The 23,496-nt window shown below is 41.4% G+C and overlaps 1 protein-coding gene across 1 annotated transcript in view; it reads right to left on the bottom strand.

The window, feature by feature from the left end:
• Positions 1-1,777: 1,777 nt before the first annotated feature.
• The window catches only part of CPNE1 (copine 1), a gene marked incomplete at its 3' end in the record, with an annotated part of 29,671 nt that continues 7,952 nt past the window's right edge, over positions 1,778-23,496 (bottom strand). Inside the window, 11 exon segments of the mRNA XM_083873202.1 lie at positions 1,778-1,792; positions 8,458-8,520; positions 8,524-8,547; positions 9,008-9,091; positions 9,754-9,825; positions 10,037-10,048; positions 10,052-10,095; positions 10,098-10,113; positions 10,793-10,972; positions 11,451-11,476; positions 11,479-11,578. Coding sequence (XP_083729328.1) covers positions 1,778-1,792; positions 8,458-8,520; positions 8,524-8,547; positions 9,008-9,091; positions 9,754-9,825; positions 10,037-10,048; positions 10,052-10,095; positions 10,098-10,113; positions 10,793-10,972; positions 11,451-11,476; positions 11,479-11,578 — 636 coding nt within the window.

The following is a 23,496-nucleotide window of genomic DNA, read 5'->3' as shown; positions in this document are numbered from 1 at the left end:
ATGGCTAATATTTAGGTATTTCGACACTAGAGCTCACATAACTGAAGGCAGATAGAGCACTCACTTATGCTAAGAATGAAATCAGATGTTGCTGTGCCTGAGACAAAACCAGAACATTAAAGAACTTACGATCATTTGCATTTTTTCCTATACTTAATGATTTTCATTGTGCACTACCAATATTCTCTGTACTAGAAAAACGAGAAAGGATTAAGTTCATTTTATAAAGAACAGTTACATCAATTGGCAAAAAGTACTAGAGACAAAAAGTACTACTAAATAAACACAGCTGCATACTAAATTCAGTGATAGGTGCTGTTTTACTGACTGGCTTTCAGAAAGGCTACAGATATTTAATATCCCTGCAATATAACACCAAAAAAACTTGGTTCTTTTCTTATCAATAATTTAAATTAGAAGCATTAAAGTATTAGAAATCTCAAAACACAGCAGTGATAAATAACATAAGATGTTCTAGAGGTAACAGGAGAGGAAGAATGCAGGAGCTTTTCCAAAAAGAAAGGAGCACCTCAAACCAATGCCTTAGTGTGGTAAAGTGTTTAAAAGTTCTATATTCTCCCAGAAGCTGAAGTTTAGTACCTGGTTCTGAAACAAGCAACTGCTGTTTTACAGCAGCTGTTTACAGACTTGAAAGGAGACAAACACAATGAAAATGAGAGAAAACTGAATTTCCAATTCTAAAGCAAAATTAACACAAATTGCTGTACCCAATTGCTGACAGATTCTTTATTTAAATAGTTAGGTTTAAGTCTGAAAGAAGAAGTAGAGCTATTTAACATATTATGAGAATTAGGAAGATTTCCCCAAAGTGCTGCAAAGGTTAAAAAATACTCTCAGAAATCTGAGAAATGGATCGCCTTAGCCCAAGTACCTCGCAGCATGGGAAATGTATTCAAAATACACACAAACGTAAGTAGCACCAAAAATACTGACACAGCTAGGTGATAAAACAAGCAGCACAGTACATGTCAAAATTCTTTCTGATTGGTCTGTCAAAATGAAATCAGCTCAAATCTATCGGGACATCCAAATCCTTCATCCTTATGCAAAATGAATGAAGTTTAAAGAAATTAAGTAAAATTTTAACAGCAGCCATGGCGACAGCAGCACACAAACAAACCCATGACCATAGAGAACCACAGATGCTCTGCAATCAGCACACTGATTGAACAGTTCTCAGACTCCATGCCATTATGGTGGGATTGATAGTCAAGCCCTCTGGTAATTTCTTAGAGGCTTTTTCTCAGCATTCTTGAGAGCAAAATTGTTTGGCACAAAACTATTCTATGTGTATGCCATACAGGTGACAGAGCTTGGTAAGAGAGATTAAGAGCGAGGCAACTGCTGTCTCAGTCCCACTGGTCTAACAGCCAACACAGCAGCCCTGTACAATGCAAAAGTAAGTATAGTGGCAGCAATCTGGCAATGAAACAAATGTGTCTACCCAGTATAGGTTCATATCAGTATGTACCAAGAGAGCATCAACATGCTCTCTGTAGGCTGACAAACGAAGACCAAACTTGGGATTTGAAGGAAGGAAGATAACATCAATTTACTATTCCATTCTATTCAGTCATAAACACGGAAAACAGAAACAACAATCCAAAGAAGATCCACAGTGAAGGCCTTGCACTCACTGCAGCAGTTCCTTGTTGCAGTGAGTGTGCTGCAAACCTTGCCACATGGTTTATAATAGGAGAGAAGTTTGTTGGCCTGTAGAGTTGGATCTGAGGCAGAATCTGGCAGTAGGAATCCACTATTCCTTGGATCCCTGCAACACAATGAAAGCAAAACTGCCACAAGAGCCCACAATTCCTCCAGTCATTATTTTGTAAGCATTACTAAACAGCATAGCTAGAAGACAACTCACACAGCTGTGAACTCCTGAAGGGCAAATAAGCAGCAGCGTAACAGGAAATACAGGAAGCACAGAGATGAAAACAGTGTACAGCTGCAGAGATTGGATTTGCACATTTCTTTCCCATTCTACAATTCTTCACATGAGTATTTGTGCCTTTAACATCACAAAGCTCAGGATTCTAGCTTTTGAGCTGGCAAGACTGATTGAGAAGGCTTTAAACTAGGTTTGAAGGGGGAAGGCAATAAGACCAGGCTTGGCAGACATGAGCCAAGGGCTGGCATGCCAGCATTTGGGGGTGAAATCAAAAGCCCAGCTGAAGTGCACCTACGCTCTGCTGACTTTGGAGTGTGTATCACTGGAACACACTTGCACACTTACAGAGACAACCCAGGAACTCCTATGATAATAAAAGCCAAAAGGGAAACAGCAGAAAATTATCTCAAAGGAATTGAGTGTCCCTCCAGGAAGGCAATACAGCCGACAGCCCTGCTGAGTGCTTTACACCACTGCACAGAGCACAGGCAACAAACAGGAGGACCTGGAAGCCATTGGTGCTGCTAGAAAGCTAAAACTTTGTGCCGTTATTGAAACTTGGGAATGCCAAGTTGGGCATGGGAATGCCATCACTGGAGTACAGCTATTGATGGCTAAAGGCTGTGAAGACAGAACAGGAGACTAAGGAGAGGTGGAAGGATTGCCCTCTATGCCAAGAGGTGGATTGAGTGTGAAGAGCTGTCTCTGAAGAATAGGCATGTGGGTAAAAATCAGAAAGCCTGTGGGTAAAAATCAGTGACCAAGGCAACAAAGGGAACTTCATGGTTGGGGTCTACTACAGGCTGGCTGACCAAGGGGAGCCTGTTGATGAAGTCTTTCTCCTCCAGCCACAGGAGGCATTGTGCTCATGGGCTTTTTGTCCTGCTGGGGGACTTTAACTGTCCTGGTATCTGCTAGGAAAGTAGCATAATGAGCTGCAGGCAATCCAGGAGACCCCTGGAATGCATGGAGGATAACTTCTTGATCCAGTCTATAGGACCCATACATGCATCCCAGAGTCCTGAGTGAATTGGCTGATGGAGTTGCCAAGCCACTCTCATGATATTTAACAACTCATAGCAGTCAGGCAAAATCCCAGGTGACTGGAAAAGGGGAAACTGTCCCCATCTTTTAAAAGGGTAAAAAGAAGGACCCTGGGAACTACCAGCCTGTCAGCTCACTCCTGTGCCTGGGAAGATCGTGGAACAGATCCTCCTGGAAGCTCCGCTAAGGACATGGGAGGTAATTCAGGACAGCCAGCAAGGCTTCACCAAGGGCAGGTCCTCCCTGACCAACCCAGTGGCCTTGTACGATGGCATAGCTCAGTAGACAAGGGAGGGGACACAGATGTCATTTATCTGGACTTAGTAAAGCCAGATCCCCAAAACATCCTTCTTTCTAAATTGGAGAGAGATGGATTTGATGAGTGGGCTGTTAGATGGATAAAAAAGTGGTTGGACAGTCACATCCAGAGAGTAGTGCTCAACAGCTCAGAGTCCCAACGGGCATCAGCAACAAGTGGGGTCCCTCAGGGGTCCGTATTGGGACCAGTATTATTTAATATCTTCATTAGTACATGAAGGGAACAAGTGTATACCCTCAGCAGCTTTGCAGATGACACCTGAAGGATAGGGCCATCCAGAGGCAGCTGGACAAGCTTGGGAAATGGCCTATGGGAATCTCAGGAGTTTAACAAGGCCAGATGCTGGTGCTGCACCTGAATTAGGTATCAATCCCTGTATTGATCCAGACTGGAGCAGAAACAGATCGAGAGCAGTCCTGTGTGTGCTGGCACCCAGAAAACAACCATGTCCTGGGCTGCAGCAAAACAAGAGCGGGCAGCAGGCAAAGGGAGGGAATTCTGCCCCTCTGCTCCCCTCAGGAGAGGCCCCACCTGCAGTGCTGCATCTAGCTCTGGAGTCCTCAGCGCCAGACACACTGGTGGAGCCAGTCCAGAGGAGACCACCAAGTTGATCAGAGGGATGGAGCACCTCTCTTAGGAGGAAAGGCTGAGAGAATTGAGTTTGCTCGGCCTGGGAAAGAGGAGGCTTAGGGGTGACATAATTGCAGCCTTCCAGTTCCTAAAAGGGGCTTACAAGAAAGATGGACAGGGACTTTTTACAAGAGGATGTAGTGACAGGACAAAGAGGAACGGATTTAAACTCAAAGTGGGTTTAGATTAGATATTAGGAGGAAATTCTTTGCTGTGAGGGTGGTGAGGCACTGGAAGAAGTTTTCCAGAGTAGTTGTGGCTGCCCCTTGCTTGGAAGTGTTCAGGGCCATGCTGGATAGAACTTTGAGCAACCCTGGTATAGTGAACGGTCTCCCTGCCCATGGCAGGGGTTTGAAACTAGATAATCTTTAATGTCCTTTCCAAGTCAAACTATTCTATGATTCTATGAAGTTGCAGGAAAAATAACCTAGCAAAGATATGCTGAATACTGTGTCTACCTTGTCAATTTACCTTGTTTAATTGGTTATGTTCTAATTAGACAAGGTCAGAAGCTCTTGGGAACACCTAACTTTTCATTTTCTTTGTGCAGAAGTTAAAAAACAATCCATGATTGAAGATTCAACCATTTCTGCAACAGAAATGGCAACCTCAAGTGTTTTTTTAATGCAAAAAACTTTTCTCATGTTAACTAAACAAACTTTTTTTTTGAGTGCTATTTCTAATGGTACATACTCTTCTATTAATCCATCTAAATTTGCCTATTCCGGGCTTGTATCAATGCAGCTTCCTTTGCACTGCTGTTTACGTTGTCCACCATCAGGCTTTAGCATGGTTTCACTCACAACTGCTACACAAGGACCCTAAAAGACCATAGACCCAGACCCCAGTGAGGCAGACAAGGCTGAACTAAAATGCTTGGATTTTAGCAGTGAACTAAGGGACAGTTGTAAGCAGCCCCCTTCTCCTCCTCTGAAGCTCACATGTCACAGATTCAGGAACTGTCTTTCTGAGATCTGCCTTTAGTAATCAATAAATTGATGTTACTCCAATATAAACCAGTGACAGCTTTTTCCTAAGGACAATGGGACAAGATGAACCCATGGGTAACACCCCAAAAAGGATGTCAAATTCAATGGCTAGGTATCTATATTTGACACAGGGTTCTTTAAAGGGCTATTCAGATCCACTGGTATCAATGGAAAACAGGTACAAACAGCCAGGTCTGCTTATGGCCTAATTATGGCCCAATGTAGTCACCTAAATGGGAAGCATCATGGCATCCTTCAGTGTCTTACTGGCAAAAGATACCACAGAGACTGTTCCCCTTCTCCTCCTCCATCCTTCCCACCCCACTTCTGCTCTTCTCCTCTAGACACTCCATCATGAAGCAACTCCCACCCCTCCTGCCTGAACTTTGGTGAACTTCTCCCAACAACTCTGATGTTTTACATCACCCAAAAGCAACTGGATCATGCCAGGGAGGCCTTCTCTTGTGCAGAAGCCACGGTGCAGACTCCTAGTGAAGAGTCTCCTTTATGCCAGCACACCTGGAGAGCTGCAAAGAATCCAGCGGCTGCCATCTCTACACACCTCCTCTCCCCTCCTTCCTGCTCCCACTCCCTTCCATAGCCATGCCAAGGACCAGTTTTGTTACTGATTCACAATATGGTATGGCTTAAAACAAACCTTTTTACAGGGTTTTTTTCTAAGACTGGCCAAGATTCACTGCAGGCAGCCCATAAAGTGGTGTTGTTGCAGACAAAGCCCTCCAATACTGCAGGAAACTGTAGAGAGTTATTTATTAATTATTTCTTTGCAAATGAACTGTCCAATACTCATTACAAGCCGTGGAATACAGTCAACTAGGAAAAGGCTCCTTTCATCTACAGGAGGAACTTTCAAAATCCACAGAAAAATATTTTGCCTTTGTGTATATGTCATGAAACCTGTGAATACCAACATCCAGTAATTTCTGCTTTGCAACTTCTATTTGCTGTATTTGCTATTTCCATTTAAGTAACTATGTGGGTGAGCCTTTGCTTTCACTTATTTTTCACACAACTGTCACGAAGATTAGCTATGTCACAAACATGAGTTGTTGTTCTTAACACAGAACAAGGAGAACATCACTCTGCATCACAATGAAGAAATAATAATAATAGGTAGCATTTGATCAAAAGATTTATGTTCACGCATATTCAGCATGCAATTCTCATATACAGCTACCAAAGTTGTCGTTTAGAAGATACACCAAAATGGGTGTTTCTCCTGTGCTGAAAGTTCAAGTTCTCCTTTCACTGACTACTACTATTTAATGCATAATTGGTCCTGGGTAAATTTTTGGAAGCCTCAAACAAGAGGTTTCAAGGAACAAATTCCAAATGAAAAATAAAACAGTAGCACATTATTATATACTATAGTGTTGTTTGTGAAACTCCTGCCTGTCAGTCTAGAGTCCCCTGTTTAACTTCCCCAGCCTGTTAAGGACAAGAACAGCGTAATCTTTTTTCACAGCTGCATTGGGAAACTTCACAGATAATTTGCTCATACATCAAGAATTTTGGCTTAAATGAACTAGCAGCAAAAAGCTATCCTTTTGAAGAAGCAGGTCACTCTGAAGTGGATTCCAAACCACAGAAAGCTAGACAACGAACAAAACAAAGTAACAACACAAATATATTTGGGCTATAGCAAATATAGCCCCACAAAACAGCATGTGTAAGCCGTGTCACATCAGTTCTAACAAATGACAATATGCACCTCTTCACCACCTCCTCTACATGCCTGCTTCACACTTTTGAACCAAGATGACTTCTTTCTGACCTAAGACTGTTGATTCCCCACCAATAAGACCTCACAAACACCACTTAAAACATTGCCACCTATCAACGAGCTCAGCACAGCTGCTGGAGGTCAGGATTTTTCCTTTTTTTTCTCTCTCTCAGAGAATTTTTCTCCCATTTGTTGCCTGAGAGGTGAAAATGACAGTACTTAAAAGAGACAAAAGATGTGGCCAAGATGTGGAAGAGGGGGAAAGGGGTGTAGTTGGCTGCGGTCTCTTAGCTGGGGAGTGAGCTTGGTAGCTGAGGGATTTTCTCTTGTGAAGTGCAGAGATACCAAAACTCAGCTGTGGGTCAGGGGCTGGGCTCAGCCCTCTCTCGGCACTCTCCCTCTTGGGATCAGAGGTTGGATGGTTGTGGTTTTGGTGCTGGACTGCTGCTGCCCGAAGGATTCACCACTGCGGAATTTTGTCCTTCACTGCTTCTCCTTATCGTGAGTGAGCCTCTGTTTGAAAGAGCAGCTGTTGAACTGAGACCTTTTCAACACCTGACTCACTGGAAGAGACCCTCATCAACTGCTTGCATGCCTCAGGGGAAATCCAGGACCCCCTCTCCATCTCTGGAGGGAGCACCTCGCTGCTTCTTGTGGGAGCCTGACTGCCACTGCCCAGCCCGGCTGTTTTCTGCTGCTGATTCAGGGGTTTTGCTACTCGACACCCTGGGTCAGCCAGGACCCCCACTGCTCCTGCCACAGCTTTGGGGTTTTTGCTACACTTTGTCTGCCATGCAAAGTCTGTTTGCCTCTGCTGTTTTGAGGTTCCTGTTACGGTCCAGCTTGCCACCCGGAGTGGCAGACACCCACTGGGACTGGCAGCTTCCCCTGACAAAGAGGAAAGGCTTCCTCTTTTTCTCTCACTCCCGAGAACTGAGTCACCATTACCGTGTGGAGAGAGGCGGCCGAGCTCGCGCCACAGCGCCCCCTGCAGCCGCAGGGGAATCATCGCACCCGCCCTGCCGGCTGTGCCCGGAACTGCACCAAAGGGGAAGGTGCCTGCGGCCGGGAGAAGGCTGGGACTGGGTCTCTGCTCTGTTTGTTGTTGCTGCCGGGGTTGTTGTTTGTTTGCCTCGTTACACACATACACACACACACACACACACACACACACACACACACACACACACACACACACACACACACACACTAGTGAAGAACTGCTATTCCTTTTTTCATATCTTTGCCTGAAAGCCCCTTAATTTCAAAGTTAGAGTAATTTGGAGGGAAGGGGGTCATATTCTCCATTCCAAGGGAGGTTCCTGCCCTCCTTGGCAGACATCTGTCTTTCAAACCAAGACAACATCTAAACACCTATTTCCCAGTTAATAATCTCAGTAATTCTTAGGAACTGCCATATTACAAAGAACAACATTAGCATGCATGCTTTCTGCTAAATTTTCCATATCAAGCTTTCAGCATGAGATTTCTTCAGAGAGCATGAAGCAGTAAAATTCTGCAAATGTAAGGCATTAAGGTATTAGAAAAGTAGAAAGAAATTATTCTCACACAGATCTATGGATTTATATGCCTTTAAATTATAAATGCATTGCTTAGAAGAAAAATTAATATATTTGCTATTTGACAACTTATAATGTTTTAAAACAGAAATTTAAAACAGACTTATCTGCCACACTACAATTCTAGAAAGGCAATCCAATAATTTAGATACGACTAGACAACCTGATAACTCACAGTCACCATCAACAGAGAATGAATGGCTTGGAACAACAAAGAGAATTTCTAAAGGCTGTACCTTGATAGGTTTATTAAAATCTCCACCACAGAAAGTTTGCAAGGGAACACTGAACTTCCTCCATCATCGATTTAAGTTGTTCTTGATGACCTTAAAAAAATGACAACATAATGTCACATGAGGAATACGTGCTCTTAGTGAGCATGCAACTCACTAAGAATGATGACATGAGGGCTCTTCGTGGCAAATTAAGAGCCACTTCAGTCTGTTCAACCCTGGCATGTATCAACGGCCAAGCAACAGCTCTCTAAGAAACAAAAGCTTTATGCTCTTGGTAAAGTTAAATTTTACAGCCAAGCTCAACACCATTGAAAAGGAAGAGAGGCTCTTCTCACTTGCTGTCCGTGGTCAGACTCCCCACTCAGGTAGCTCCATCCAGTCACCAGGCAGCAAAAAACCAATTTGCTGCAGCCACAGTGAGTAGAACATCTTTTTATAGGATACTTTCTCTGCAAAACTCATGCAAAGCGTGACTGGGAGTGGGACTCTCACTTTTAGTAAGAGTAAACTGTCTGATCAACTCAAGGAAAACAATGTGTGGAAACTCTACCTCTGATCTGTACGCAAGCTGCCATGTTCCAGCATCACTCTGCTTGTCAAACTCCAGGAATGGATTTGATTTACCTAAGAAATCCTGCACACAAAAATCCAGAAGTAATCAGCCTCCTCTATATTTTACCAAAATGAGTGAAGAATTAACTAATTAGTAGACAATACTTCAATCAAAGAACCAAGATAAACAAACTGTACATTTATTTTCTTTCCTCACTTTTATTTTCCTTTTTAAAACTGCAGCACTCTGTAAGTCACCAGCATTTATCATCTCCAATTCCAACACCACCTCCTCAGACCACTTTTGTCCCTATAAATCGCATCATTTTGCTAACTAAGAGTTAGGTCACTAAATCCCTGTACTGGTCTTTGGCTTAAAATAACATTGAGCAGAACACCTAAATTTCCACCTTTTCTTTTTTAACAAAAAATACAGAAATATCAGTTCACTGGAGACAATTACGTACATGATTGGTATTCATATACAGCATGTTCCAAAGCCAAAATAATACCTCAAAACCTAAACATGGCAGTTGAGTTTCTAGTTTTACGTTGTGGATTTCAACATGCAATTGTATCTCCAATTTACTCCACTGTAAATAACACAAACAACAGCAAGTCTTTGCTCACACATGGATTACGGGCTTAGCTGAATGTCTGCAAACACAGATTCCTGGCCAAAAGGCACAAAATGTAACTATTGCAGAAGAAGGTAATGGAATTTATTTTTTTTTTAATCAATACCTTTTTGTTCAAGTTTTGGGCTTCAGTTTCCAAGTACACAACCCTAGTGTTCTTAATCAACTCTGCTGAAATCTGTGCCACAGAAATTTAGGGAGGAAAAAATGTAAACAAGAAATCACAGTTTTACTTATATTTTATCCGTAAAAGATACTGTCATTTCATTTAAATATCTCTCTCCTGTACACATGTAGGATTTGAAGATAAGACTGACAGGAAACCAGAAAAGCCACTTTGCCCCAGACAACATATTGAGACAATTTTTTCAAACAAAAACCTTATCTACCATAATAGTGCCCTATCCTCCTGCTGGCTTTCCCTGCTTCAATTCCAGTGGTTGGGTAACACTGAGCTGGAGACAACCTAAGGTTAGAAGACAGATAATAAAGACATCATGTTAGACAAAGAGGAAAGAATTACTCTTCAGGTGGAAGGTTTTCAAGCTCTCATTATAAAAGTTTTAAAAATATTTAGATGTGTTTTCAACAGTGACAGCCAACACTTTGTGCTCCTGAACAGTATGAAAATCATCTTCTCTCACTATCCAGGAAACAGTACCCATAAACACGTCTCCAAACTTAATTTTAGCTTTCTATTTTTGCTGCCTCTTAGACACAAGAGGCATTGTCATCACAAGCAATCAAAAAGCTACTAAAACTTAAAATACTATTTAATTTATGAAGTCTTAATCTCAAATAGCCTTATTTCCTCCAATTTACCACCTGATGGTCACCTTGTGCAAAGGAAAACTCCATGAGAGCCCTCCAAGCACCATGTTTCCTTACTCCCAGACTGCCTTTAGTGCTACAAGTGCCTCCTAAGTTAAGCAATTACAAAATGCATGTATTTCTAACCTTTGCTTTGTGATCGACATAATGATTTTTCTAACCACGTTCAATGGTAACAAAAATGAACATGCTTAACAGTGTTTTCAAATTTGAATATGTTGAAGCCTCTGAGAAAGCAGATTTTCACTTCATTTTTCATAATAAAGCCAACTCTCGCTTCTACTTTGTACATCACTTAAAACGTCTATACATACCTGTCCCACTGTGCACTCAATCTCTCCCAGGTAGTCGTCATCATTTAAATCAAAGGACTTGTTGCCAATATCATACATGCTGAATTTCAGTTTCTGCACTTTCTCAAAGTCGTAGTCCACAACCAGTTTCTTGCAGAATTCAGGGTCTTGGCAGTTCTTGATCTTTTCCATGCAATCTAGCTGCACAAACACAGGAGCAAAGCTGTTGACAATGAGTAAGAAGCCCATATTCTCCCATACTGCTTTTTACCTGCACCAGGTGTACACAGGCACCAGCAAGGCTACACACACTGGACCATGCCTCGTGCTCAGTGACAAACTGGGCTGACCAATGGCTTACAAAGAAAGGAAATGGCATGGAAAAACACTACTGTATGGGAAAATTCTGAAAACTAGGGGGGAAAGATGTGTTCTGGAGTGTGTGCTTTAGGGGAAGTCATAGCATTACGGGTCCGAGCCTCCTGATGCAACTCTGAGCAAACAAGTCAACAATTAAACAAATCACTGAAGGTTTTGAGCGCGGGCAATGGGACTGCTCACCAATCATACGTCTGAATTAAATATGTCATGCACCTGCCAGGAAAACTTATGGGACGGAAAGGGGGAGATTCGGCGTGCTTACACCCACCGGCAGCGCAGGGCCACCGGCTGCTCTTACCTCAGCCCACCGGCTACCGCCCGCGCCTGCAGCAGGACGCAGAGGGGGTCCGACCTGGAGCCCAGGTCCCTGTCGAGGAGGCTCCGGCAGGACACGGACAGCTCCACCCGGGACACGCATGCGGCCATCTGCGGGCAGAGCACAGCGTCAGACGGCCCGGCCCAGACCCTGCGCGCCCCCGGTGAGGCGGAGCGGAGGCACGCGCGGGCGGGGCGGGGCCGCGGCTACCGGCGCTCAGCGGCCTCTCCCGCCCCGGGTGAGGCGGGTACGGAGAGGCACGGTACCCCCGCGCAGCTGGGCGCCAACTGCGGCCCGCCTCGCCCGCCGCCAACTCTCGGCTCTTGAATTCGCCTATTTTTACCGGGCTCCTCCGGCTCCCCCCGCAGGAGCCCTTCCCTCTGCCTTGGTGCGTGCTGCTGCCTGCCTTAGGTTCCTATAAAGGTCCAGGCCTGATGTCCCCTCCCTGGGACGGCCGCCCACCGCCTCGCACAGGGACAAGGACCTCCGTCCCGCCAGCGCTGCAGCCACCGCCCTGCACCGAAGAGTCGCCCAACGCGGTGAAAACACTACCAAAGCCTCCCCTGCTCACCCACGGGAGCCACAGAGCCCCCGTGCTTTGCCGTGCCGGCTGCCAAAACACCATAACATCATCACGCAAAAGAGACAACTAAATTTTATTACACATTAAGCTGCAGATGCTTCCGTTTGAGGAACAGCTATAATTCTCAAAATTGAATTAGAAGGTAAGCCTTCAAGCATCAAAATATTACAGAGACTGGACAGTTTGAGGACTAATGCTTTAATTGGAAATATTTCAGAGAAGCTTCTTCTGAGTCTGTAAAATAAGGAAATACTTGCTTTGACTTTTCAGTACCCAAGTATCCCATGGCTTCCTCATACCTCCAGGATGAATATATTTAACTCTAAGAGATGGGTTATTTTATGAGGTATCATCTCAAAGAGATTATTTTATTGTACAACATTTAATCCCTTGGACATTCCAGCTGGCAATCTACCCTGGACAAATATTAACAAAGTCACTTAATATGCCAGTGCATGGCACTCAGGTGGTCCAGTGATGGTGGCAGGGCAAAACCAGCACTCAGTAAAAATTAGCAAAGCTTTAGGCAAAGACAATCATAGTGCAGCTTTCAACTAAGGTCATCATAATCCCTTGGTTTAACACCAGCATATTTTAAAAAGTCTTGTTTGAAGTAGTCTGGTAGTCAGCTGTTCAAACTACTTGCAGTAGCCACCCATTTTTCCCTCAGTTGCCTTCAAGTAAGATTCACAAAGAAACCACTGACTTTAATAAATACATTTCTCCTAAAATTGCAAGTCACAGGTATCAAGTTTTTTCTTTACCTACACATATCATTCCACCAGACCAGCTTTCATCTCACACAGACTCATATCTGTGCAAACAGACAACAGCAAAAAATTCTTTGACACCCACTAGTTGACAAGATTAGGACATGCCATCCAGTCTGGACTCCTTTGCCAACATTTTGCCTCTGCTGCAACAGAGAGTTCTGTACTAACAGGAAGCACCTTTCCTCCTCACTAGAGCTCAAAGCATCAATGAGTAAAGTTAACCTCAAAGAAACAGCTCCCCATAAGCTTTAGCATCCTCAGTCAGCAGTGGTTTCTTTCTGGAAAGAAACCACTACTGCTGATCTTAAGCTGCATGCAGAACAAGAACCATACGTATTTATTCCATGTTACAAAGACACTAAAAAGAAAGAATTTGAGATAGCAACTGTTAAACCACACAATGAAGCTGGAAGTGAAGGGAAACAAGTCCTCAAACCTGAACACCTCTTATCTGCTACCTGAATCTCTTCTCCAGATCAGCAGCAATGAAATTATGAAAATACTCCTCTGTTTCAAAGATTTGACTTCCAGTATCCTAATACCCAGACGGTTGTCTCATCTGATTGTTTTAAATTTAGTAATGGCATAGGATTTCCCTTGAAATACAGCCCAAATGTTCTTCTGGGGACATTACAAACTACAAGGGATCCTTTCCCACTATACCTTCTTGCTCCAACAGATCACAGATCACTCACTGATGCACATAACCACCAAGACAAAACAGAGCACAAGGAGGCCAGCTGTTTGGAGTGGCTGAGCAGGGGAGCTGTCCTAACTAGCTGTAAGCCCTTCCTCACCAACTCAGGGGAACAATAAGAAAGCAAGTTTAACAATTACAGACTAAATCCTTATGAAAAGAAGAGGGAGAGCTACTTAAAAGATTCAGATTAAAAAAAAAAAAAAATTAACCCGGAAACACGAGTTTGAACCTCAGTCACCAATTATTTATAGATTACTGCCTATGGATGTCCTCAAAGACCCCGCGCTTCATGGCTACCCAAACACACTGTATGGTGTTCTCCAGTATAAGTCCATTCCTTGAATAGCAGCAGAAGAAAATCCTGGTATAGACATCCCAGCAGGAAGAGCAATGAGTAGTTGGTCTGCTAAGACACAGCATCCATTTCAGCCAAGCCTGAAGACCTGCTTAGCCCCCAGGTAAGCAACTTTTCCCAGTCACTCTGCTCAGGCAGTTATTTGAGCAGAACAAATCTCTGGAAATCTGCCTGCATTTGAAAAGCTTAGAAAAATCAAAAGTTTGACATATTTTCATCTCCAAGCACAAACATATATAAAAAAAAAAAACCTGAATGGGAAGAAAAAATAGTGAAGTTCCTCAACAATTAGAAAAACTAGCTTCAACCTGATTTTTTAACAGGATTTCATTACAATAATATTGGCTCAAAGTTTTTCTTTTCCTCCATAAAGTAACATGTCTGAATTATGCTTTCATTTCTCATAGTAAACTGTAGCAAAAGAGCAAATCTCTCTTTCTATAAAAAAGTGAATCGTTAATATGAAATATATCAGGCTGACTTTCATCTCCTCTCTGCAATGAGTCCCACTTCCTTTCGTCTGAGAGAAGTGACAATTCCAAAAGTTTTCAAAATGCCAGCATTTAGAGCTTGGACTTAGAACCATGCCACACCTAACACAACCCCCCACCCTGTTCCGTTTTTGGCAGAAGCCTATGATGCTTTCTCTGATTTGCACTTCCACATAACGCTGCAACATCATCTTGGCATTTCACTACTCCAATCCGCCCAGCTGGCACATGCCAGCTCACTGCAAGGGGCAGGCACTACAGCGTCACCCAGTGCTGACACTGTTGGAGCAGTAACACTTCACCACTTACCAGTGCTGTGCAATAGTCACATGATCAGAGAACAATCTTCTAGTGGTTACTAAGCTCAAACAGTGCATGAAGGCTTTGATCTCAGGCTAAACATACAGTTTGCTGCAATTACACTGAAAAAACTTGGAGTTTTATTTTTTTTATTAACAGCCTTCCTTTTTTTCCTCAGCATGCATTCGAGAAGACCAATTGTATTCAGCTTGCAGACTGGAATCAACACTTCAAAACCACATTTCATGTTGTTTCACTGAGTTTTCATAGAGCATACTTATTTGTATCCATTCATACACACAAACTTAGTTTTTAGACCTGTGACAGTATGTATAATGACAGAATTATTTACATTTGTTGCAACATAAATTTTTCCAGCAGTTTCAGAAATTTTAAAATGCACTGTTTTCCTATTTCTCCCCCAACCCCTACTGATAACTGATATTGACGTTTACTACTTGAACATTCTGGTTTACAGAAGACAGTAGATATTTCCAAAGCAAAACCAGCAGCTAAAGCAAACTACTTTCCACAATATTATCACATTTCATTTATGAAGAATTTATTATACATTGATCCTGATCAGCTTGCAATAATAATGACAGTTTAACAATCTCCAACTGCCACTAGTACATTGAAGTACAGCATGGTCTGGAAGTCTCAAAACTAATCTAGCCACAGAAATTCAGATTACCAAGTGAAAATGAACTCCAAAAGCAGTAATAAATTCAAACTCTTTAAAATACAGAAAACAGAGCTACTGGGTACATCCCATTATTGTGGTTTCAAACGAAAAGGCAAAATAAGCAAGCCACTAGGTAAGTACTGTTGCTTGAAATAGCTTGTATAATACAGTTGAGGTTGTGCTACACCCCCATGGTCAATGATTATATGGACAACAGCCACAAACATCAGATCCACTGCACCCACAACGTGAGGATCTTACTGGTGAGAGGCATCACCTGTGAAGTTTCATCTTGAGCCAAATTCTGTACATTCCCTCAAGAGAAGAGTTTCCAACATACAGCTTCAGACCCATCTAGTACCTCTATTTTTTGCTCTTATTTAGAATTGCACATAATATAACACCACGTTTTGAAGAAAAAAAAAATACATCACCCATGTTATCCCTACCAACACTAGAGCAAAATACTATCAATAGAAATTTGCAAGTTCCCAAGCACATACGGCAGAGAAGTCTTTCACTGCCCAACCAGATGTCATTCCCACTTGTTCAAGTAAAACACAGAAGGGCTCCACACTAGGTACATTTTAAGAAAAACTCAGACAATCAAACTGAGGTCCAGTTTAAAAAGTCATAATCATTTTTACTATGTGTACCAGCTTTTCCCTGTAAAGATGATCATAACTCCAATAGCTGTACAATACATACGAAAAGATAAATCTCAACTTTTCACTAGAGCTCTTCTACACTGAAATGAGGCATAGCAGTAAAAAAGTTGGAACTAAACAATCAAACCAAGATGCAAAATAAAAAGCTGCTTTCTAGGAAAATCACATAGGGCATCTATGCTACACACTCCGAAGAATAAGCAACTACCTGCTACTTTCTGGAGTTTCATATAAGCATTTTAGAACTTCCAACATTTTTCACATTTCTGCAGAAAAAGCAACTTCCTTCCACACAGAAAAGAACACTTTCCAACATAAAGAAAATCAACACATTGACAAGTCTATAATATTAAATTTATTATTCCTCTAGTGATTGAGCTTAACCAAAGCTTAAAGCAAGTCAATTGTAAGAGAAGACAGCACCGTACACATGGCTGAAGAAAATTCTAAACCAAGAGTGACTGAAGGCCTTAACTGTTCCAGTTCAGAGCTTTGGAAGGTGTAGCATTTCCCCAAATTGGGTGCCTGAAGCATAAACAAACTCCTCTTTACTTATCCCTCTTGTATGAGTGCCACCATTTAGTCAACTAAGGATCAAGTGCTGGACACTCTAAGGTGGGAATTACTCAATTACATAGTTTGTTTTATATACTCCCATCCCTCAATAAGAGGCTCCTCTTCAGGCTGGGAGGATGAGGTGAAGACGGTGAGCACTGGTGAGAGGGGCATTGTGACCACCCCAGCATGGCAGCTCACAGAACTCCGTCACACCCAGAGGACAAGAAAAAGCTAGTAACTTCATGGCATCAAACACCATCAGCAGTATTTTTAGCAGTGCCAGGAGGTCGTACCTTCTTGAGAGAAAATGGTACCATTACCACTGAATACAGAGGTAGTGGTACCATTGTGGGTCAGCCTGGTTTCGCTGCTCTGCAAAAAATGAAATATAAGCAAGGATTCAATCCAAGAAAACCTGCAGGTTTTTTGTATTTAATCACACTAATAAATTCTCATTAAATACTGTACAAAATATCCAACTAGCTTTATTTCAGTGTACACCAAATTTTACACATTAATTTAATACTTTGTTTAACTCAAACTTTAGGTTTTAATGCATATGCTCCAGGACAGCTGATTTCCAAAGAATTTATTCTGTACTGGCATAATTCCTGCCTTATATTCTGCTTATGAACCCAGCACAAATGTCAGCAGTCATGCCAGCAGGATGTCCCTACCGCAATTTTCATAATCTTGGTCTTTTGCTATCCAACAACTCAAGAAAATTAACCCAACACATGTAACAGAGCATCTCTGTTAATTAATCTTGCACTGATCAAAAACTTGTCCTCTTCCCCCTATTTGTTGCTTAGTTTAATCCCACATCTTCCAGTTATCAACCAACTTTGTTCAAAGCTCCTTCTCTCTTTTTATGCTGTGATCCCTAAATATGCAGACCAGCAGAAACAATGCTTTCTCTTATTATCAGTTCAATTTTGAAGGGGCAGCCTGTTACATTTTGGGGTTTGATATTATAAACCTGATCCTAGCAATGAGGTCAGGATCACTTTCTGAATGTGCTATCAGAATAGAAGTTATAATCTGATCCTTCTCTCCTGAACATCATAATGCTCTAAAAGAAATCATATAGCTCAGTTTGCGACACCAGATGCACTAAAATGCATCTTTATTTTAAACTGAGATTAAGGGAGTCTAATGAGAAGGACCACAGTCCACAAATTATTAGTCAATAAAGGCGTTTTCCAACACTCCAGTTCTTCCATGAGCCAGAGCCACAGCCCTAGACATTCTGTAGAAAATATAAATGGCTGCAATTTTTTCTATAATTTCATTATTTCTGGTGGTTTGCAGTGAGGATATAAGTGCATTAAAATCACTATTCTCCACACTGTGTTCCAAGCTGTCACCAAACACACAAGGAGTTAATTAACTGCCATACAAATTTCACACATAACCTGAAACAAAAGGCATCTCCTAACTGTTATAAAAGAAAGAGAATGGGTGAATACTATGAAGAACAACTTTCTAAACAAAAGGCTGTCAACTTGATTCAGTCCTGGTAAAGAGTGCCCATAGTTCATCAGCCAGCCTTAATTCGAGGGAGGAGAGCTCCCAGGGAGGACAGACATGTCTCCTCCAGGGTGAAGGAGAGGCTGTGCTGATGCTGAAACTGAGCCATGACCAAGGGTAAGACCCCCCAGCCAAGCCCCTGAGCTCAGAACTGGACTGCAGGCCTCATCAAACAGTTTATTGACCACTGCACACTTATAGGCCTGATGAACACACAGGAAGGTACAACCTTCTCTATTCACTGAGTTGTCTCCACATGAACCCCGAAGCTCCAGTATCATCACAAAAGGTGTGTGTGGGGGGAAGAGTGTGGGAGGGGTAGTGTGTCCAAAGTCAGTTGAAGGGTACAAGCTCTAACAACCCAACCACCCAAGAAGCTCCTGGAAACTGACTGAGGAGGCAAAGATCCCATTTATAACAACAAAAATAACAAGCTTAGAACAATTAAAAAAAACAAAAACAAACAACCTGAAACAAAGCACAACAATCACAAATGAGATGGTAGTTTTGGTAATTTCCAGTAAAAATGCAAACAAGAACTTCAATCAGTTTGTCTCCTTTACTGCAGCTTCCGCTACCCAAGAGTCAAGTCCCAACTCTGGGGAAAAAGCATCTTCTACAAATTCACTTTTCCATCTGTACAGTGTTCACTGTTAGCTTGTACACCACCAATATACCCCTTAATCATAACCAATAAACTCAAAGAAATGCTCATGCATGCCTTCACTATAGATATATCCTCCACTTTTCTGAGAAATAAGAAACTGATAGGTCAAAACTGAAACTATTTCAAATATTAATTTGCAATATATCAAATTACAAGAATTTTCAAATTAACATCTGGACTTAACCAAAACCTATTACTAGACCAAACTCTTAATGCAAAGAAAATATTTCAAAGTTCTTCACAGCATTTAATAGCAGAATATCAAAACCTATTTCCCTGAAAAACTAACTTAACACAGGCTGGGGCTTTGGAGTCAGTCACTCGATTTATGCTTCAATAGTAACTGCAATCCTAAAAGTGTTCACTGACTCCTCCCGCCAAGTGAGATTTTTCCCCCATTCCTTTCTTATTTATTCAGCTGCTTTTTCTTTCCCCTCACTGTGATTCTCAAGTATTACTGAAACCTGAAGAACTTAATTGAAAAACATACTTAACATCCCAACCACACAGACCTTTGTAACAATCCCAAACATGTATTTTACATTGCAAATCACCTCTACCTTTCTCCACTAAGGTCTTGTTCTTTCCCTTAAACTCCAGCTATTTCTACTTCAGGCCTAAACATTTCCCAGGTAAATCCAGCTGTCTATCACTCAATCTTCCACTTTTCCATCCAAAGTCCTTAAGCTGAGATCAAAGACTACACCATATTCCTCTTCTTTGGTTCTTCAACTACACTGCAGTTTCACCAGCAAGAACCTCCACTTACCACATCTTATTTACATGCACCCATGATTTTTGAAGCAATTCCTCAGCATTCATTCTGCTTTACCATTCACAACCTCTACCCTTCCCAAACTCTGGAAATCTAAACTATAGTACTACTATCCTGTAGTTATACAACATTGACACCATTTTACCCACTCCTCCAAAGTTGCTATGGTGACTTCAGGGTAGAAACTCGGTAAGTCCATCTATCTAGACTAGTCTGCACTGTGTGAACATAATGAGTTCAAAGTAAGATTTTAAATACAAATATGCCAGCAACACATTTTACTGATCTTTGCTATTTTATCAAATTCACATGAAGAACTTTGGTGGCTACATTGTACCAATAGCCACTTAATCAATGAAAAGCCTGTCATACCTTCTTCTTTTTATCGTACTTGTTGAATCATCACAAGACTGAAGTACTACAGCGGAATTCTTTACACTGTTCTTAGTCACCCTGCAGTTATTATGCTACAGTAGTAATTCTTGACTAAAAAATTAGTAAGGACATAAAGCAATTGAAAGTGACCTTTCAATTTCTCACACTGTAAGAACCACGTTACCCTTCATATTATATAAGTCAGGTTTTCTTCTTTATGGACTTTAATACTGAATCTAGCTCATGAAATGTGATCCGGAAAAAAAACGCAAACCTTAGTATTACTTCTGCAGTACTCCCAGGAAATTGATTTCTTTGACTTATTCATTGCAAGTTCAGCCCAACTGCCAACGCTCTTTCAGTTCTTTCTGCCTTTGAGTGTATGTTTTCTTTTAAGAGAGAGATTCACTGTGATACTACTTTTCTGTCACTAATTACTACCACCTATAGTATGAACATCTTAACTTCTCCATCCTAATCTGTTGCAAAATAATGACACTTCAAAACAAAAAAAAACCCTAAAAAATCCCACTACCCCAAAAGCCTGACATTAAGGAAGTAGAATAAAGGGAAGGATATGTCAAGGGATTTTAAAAGTTGTTTTTCTCTTGCCATCCAGACTAACAACAGAACAATTTAATGGCCAAAAACACCAAAGAGACCTTATGTTCTCTTTCTGTTTGGTTCCAGACCCAATTTCTTTTGCCAGTGCACCTTCATAAAAGCACAAACTTATTACAGCAGTGGCTTCAAGCTACTGCACTTGTGTCAGAGACATGTGGGCCAAAATGATCACACAATCTTCCTGCATTACAAGATTACAAGTGAAAAGATTACACAAATGCAGGCAGACAGCTATTTCCTCAAATGCTCTTCCATGTCTGCTCTCCACAGTATACACACTGTAATAGTTTCCAGTCTATACCTTGGAGAAGTCTGCTGTCATTAGGTTTGAATTTTCTAAAAAGGTGTTCCACACCCTTGAGCAAGCACGTCTCTGCAAGCCAAGCACCTGAAAACCCATACAACTCCCACCAGGGACCCTCTTTCTTTTCTCAAAGTGAAATGAATAGTTTCAATAAACTTTTTAAGAAACATGACTGAACTGAGGCAGACAGAATTCTCCAAGCAAAAACCTCTCTGATGAAAAACCTAGAGTAAATTTAACAGCTACAAAAGAGTGAAATATATTAAATTCACTCTAAGCAGAGAGACTCGGAGTTACCACCATTAGGTGGAACCTGCAAACAAACTGCAGAGCACTACCTGTCTCAACCAGGCAGCAGTCAGGACAAACATCAGACTGACCTGGCATCACAGTAATTTGTCCATCACAGATTCAGAGCTTTTATGTGAACCTAACGCAGTAGAAGGGGGATTTGGAAAGCACAAAAAGATTAAAACAGTATCTGAGCTGCCCAAAAAAAAAATTGAAAAACAGGTTCTTCTTACCTGAACTACTTCCTCAAACCTAAGACAGAGGTTATACTACATTGCCACACCATGGCTGGCACAGAACACAGTTACTGGGTCTCCCTTCACCTTTCATAATAACAAAATTAAGTGATTCTATAGTTATATTCAATCCAGTCACTGCACTGAAACAGCTGGTATTTCAGAGATACATTACGTGCAGATTAATTAGGATTCATAGCACATTCACTTATTATTTAGTTTAAAACTAAGCATTTTAGGTTTCAGAAAACTTACTGTTGTTTCTGCTTGAAGCTGTTTTAACAGACCTAACTAATGACAAAATTTAATAGAAAAAGTAACAAAGGCTATCACACAGAAGGAAAAGACTACAACATTTTCTGTTCCTGGAGACATTAGAGTAGCCAAAAATTGCCTACTCATTCAAGGTAGCAGCATGATACAGTGTTTGTGCTGCAAGGAAGGAATGCCATTTGGGTTATTGTTTAACAAAACTACAGTATCAGTTATCCAAAGGGAAGGCTAAGTGTCCAGATGACAACAAAAGGCCTTCAAAAATTCAGGACATTTGTGCAGTAGGTCATGGTGTTGTGCATGTAATTTTCCATATACACTTAAAAGGCTTTTTAAAGAGATGCATCCAGTTAAAATACACACACTGACTTAAGTGATAACAACTACAGCTGTCTTAAAAAAAAACCTTTAAAAATACTTACCATTAAAAACTATTCTGACTTACAATCTAAGAAAGCATAACACTACACAGAGCTCAGGTTTAACTGTTTAACAGCAACTCTTAAATCAATTACCTATCTCATACATCCTATCGTAACAGCTGAATTTATATTTCAGATCAGTTTAAGAATACAAGTATTTAGTCACTGGTTTATTGTGCCCCTTTTCACACAAACTCAGCGCTGAAGTTTCTGAACCCACATACATTCTTCATTAGATTAGAGCAGCACTTGGTTGTTTTTGCTGTAACTAAAGCATGACAGTTTGGCCTCAACCTTTCAATTTCCCCTCTAATGCTCTATCTCCAATGATAAAGTTGAAGCTTCCTTAAAGTGGGGATGAAAACATTCTGCCACTGGCATACCAGTTACTGGGAGACAAATTAACTATATGACCACCACCCTGCACACCTACCTCCCAAAAGCACTCAAATCCGTATTTGAAAAGAGCTCTAAGTGCTATTAAAAATACTCTTATGTCTTCATAGAAGACTGGACCTGCAACACAGAAAACTGGCTCTGCAGCAATGCTGGAATATAGTGGGGGGACCCTAGGCACATGAATTTGTGGTATTTAATAACTCTGCCTCCCCTCCTTAAGGAACAGGGTTTCCCATGCATTCAGTCAGTGACCTGCCAGTGTCTAATGTTACTTTAATTAGCCTCTTCACTTTTCTAGCTGGTTGCACTAGTGTTGCTCAAACACACATGCTTTATAAATTCTGCTCTTGTATTAGAAACATTTGCCCAATAACGAAAAAGCATTGGCATCCATAGTTTTCACTTCAGTGTTGAGCTTCCTGTTCAAACAAACATGGGATTTCCACAATCCATATCCATCTTCCCCTCAAAACAAGTAGCAATGCTTTGGTTATACTGCTGAAAACAAAGAAGTGTCATAAAAAGCTCATTGAGAAGCACATTCTGGCAAATGCCGCTACAGCAAGATCACTAAATAAATGGGTGCTACACAGAGGCTTCAAATTTTACTGAGAGTTACTATGAATTTCATCATAAAAGGCACTCAACCAAAATGATCTAAAAGGAATTCTTGAAACAGTTTAGGTTCTGACTGTATCACTGTTTTCCTCCCCAAATCTGCCTAAGTGACTAGAAAGCATTTCTAAGCTTTCTACTGTCACACAGAGCAGTGCTACATCCACACAATCACATTCAATGGAAAACAGTTGACATTAAACAATTTGTTCCAAACTCTGAAATTGCTAGCATCTTCCTTCAGATGGTCAGACATCAGAGCCATACAACCCATCCAATTCCTTGTTTAACAATACTGTAAACTACAACAGGAAGAGTTCAAAGTCCCCAGCCTTCTTGAAGCAGTGATCAGCTCAAAAGGCCAGGCTATGCCAGAGATAGTTTTAGGCAGGATTAATTCCTAT

Source organism: Zosterops lateralis, assembly GCF_965231275.1.
Source record: "Zosterops lateralis genome assembly, chromosome: 16".
Taxonomy (NCBI): domain Eukaryota; kingdom Metazoa; phylum Chordata; class Aves; order Passeriformes; family Zosteropidae; genus Zosterops; species Zosterops lateralis.
Note: the sequence above shows the minus strand (reverse complement) of the source record. Positions and strands in the feature narration are given on the sequence as shown.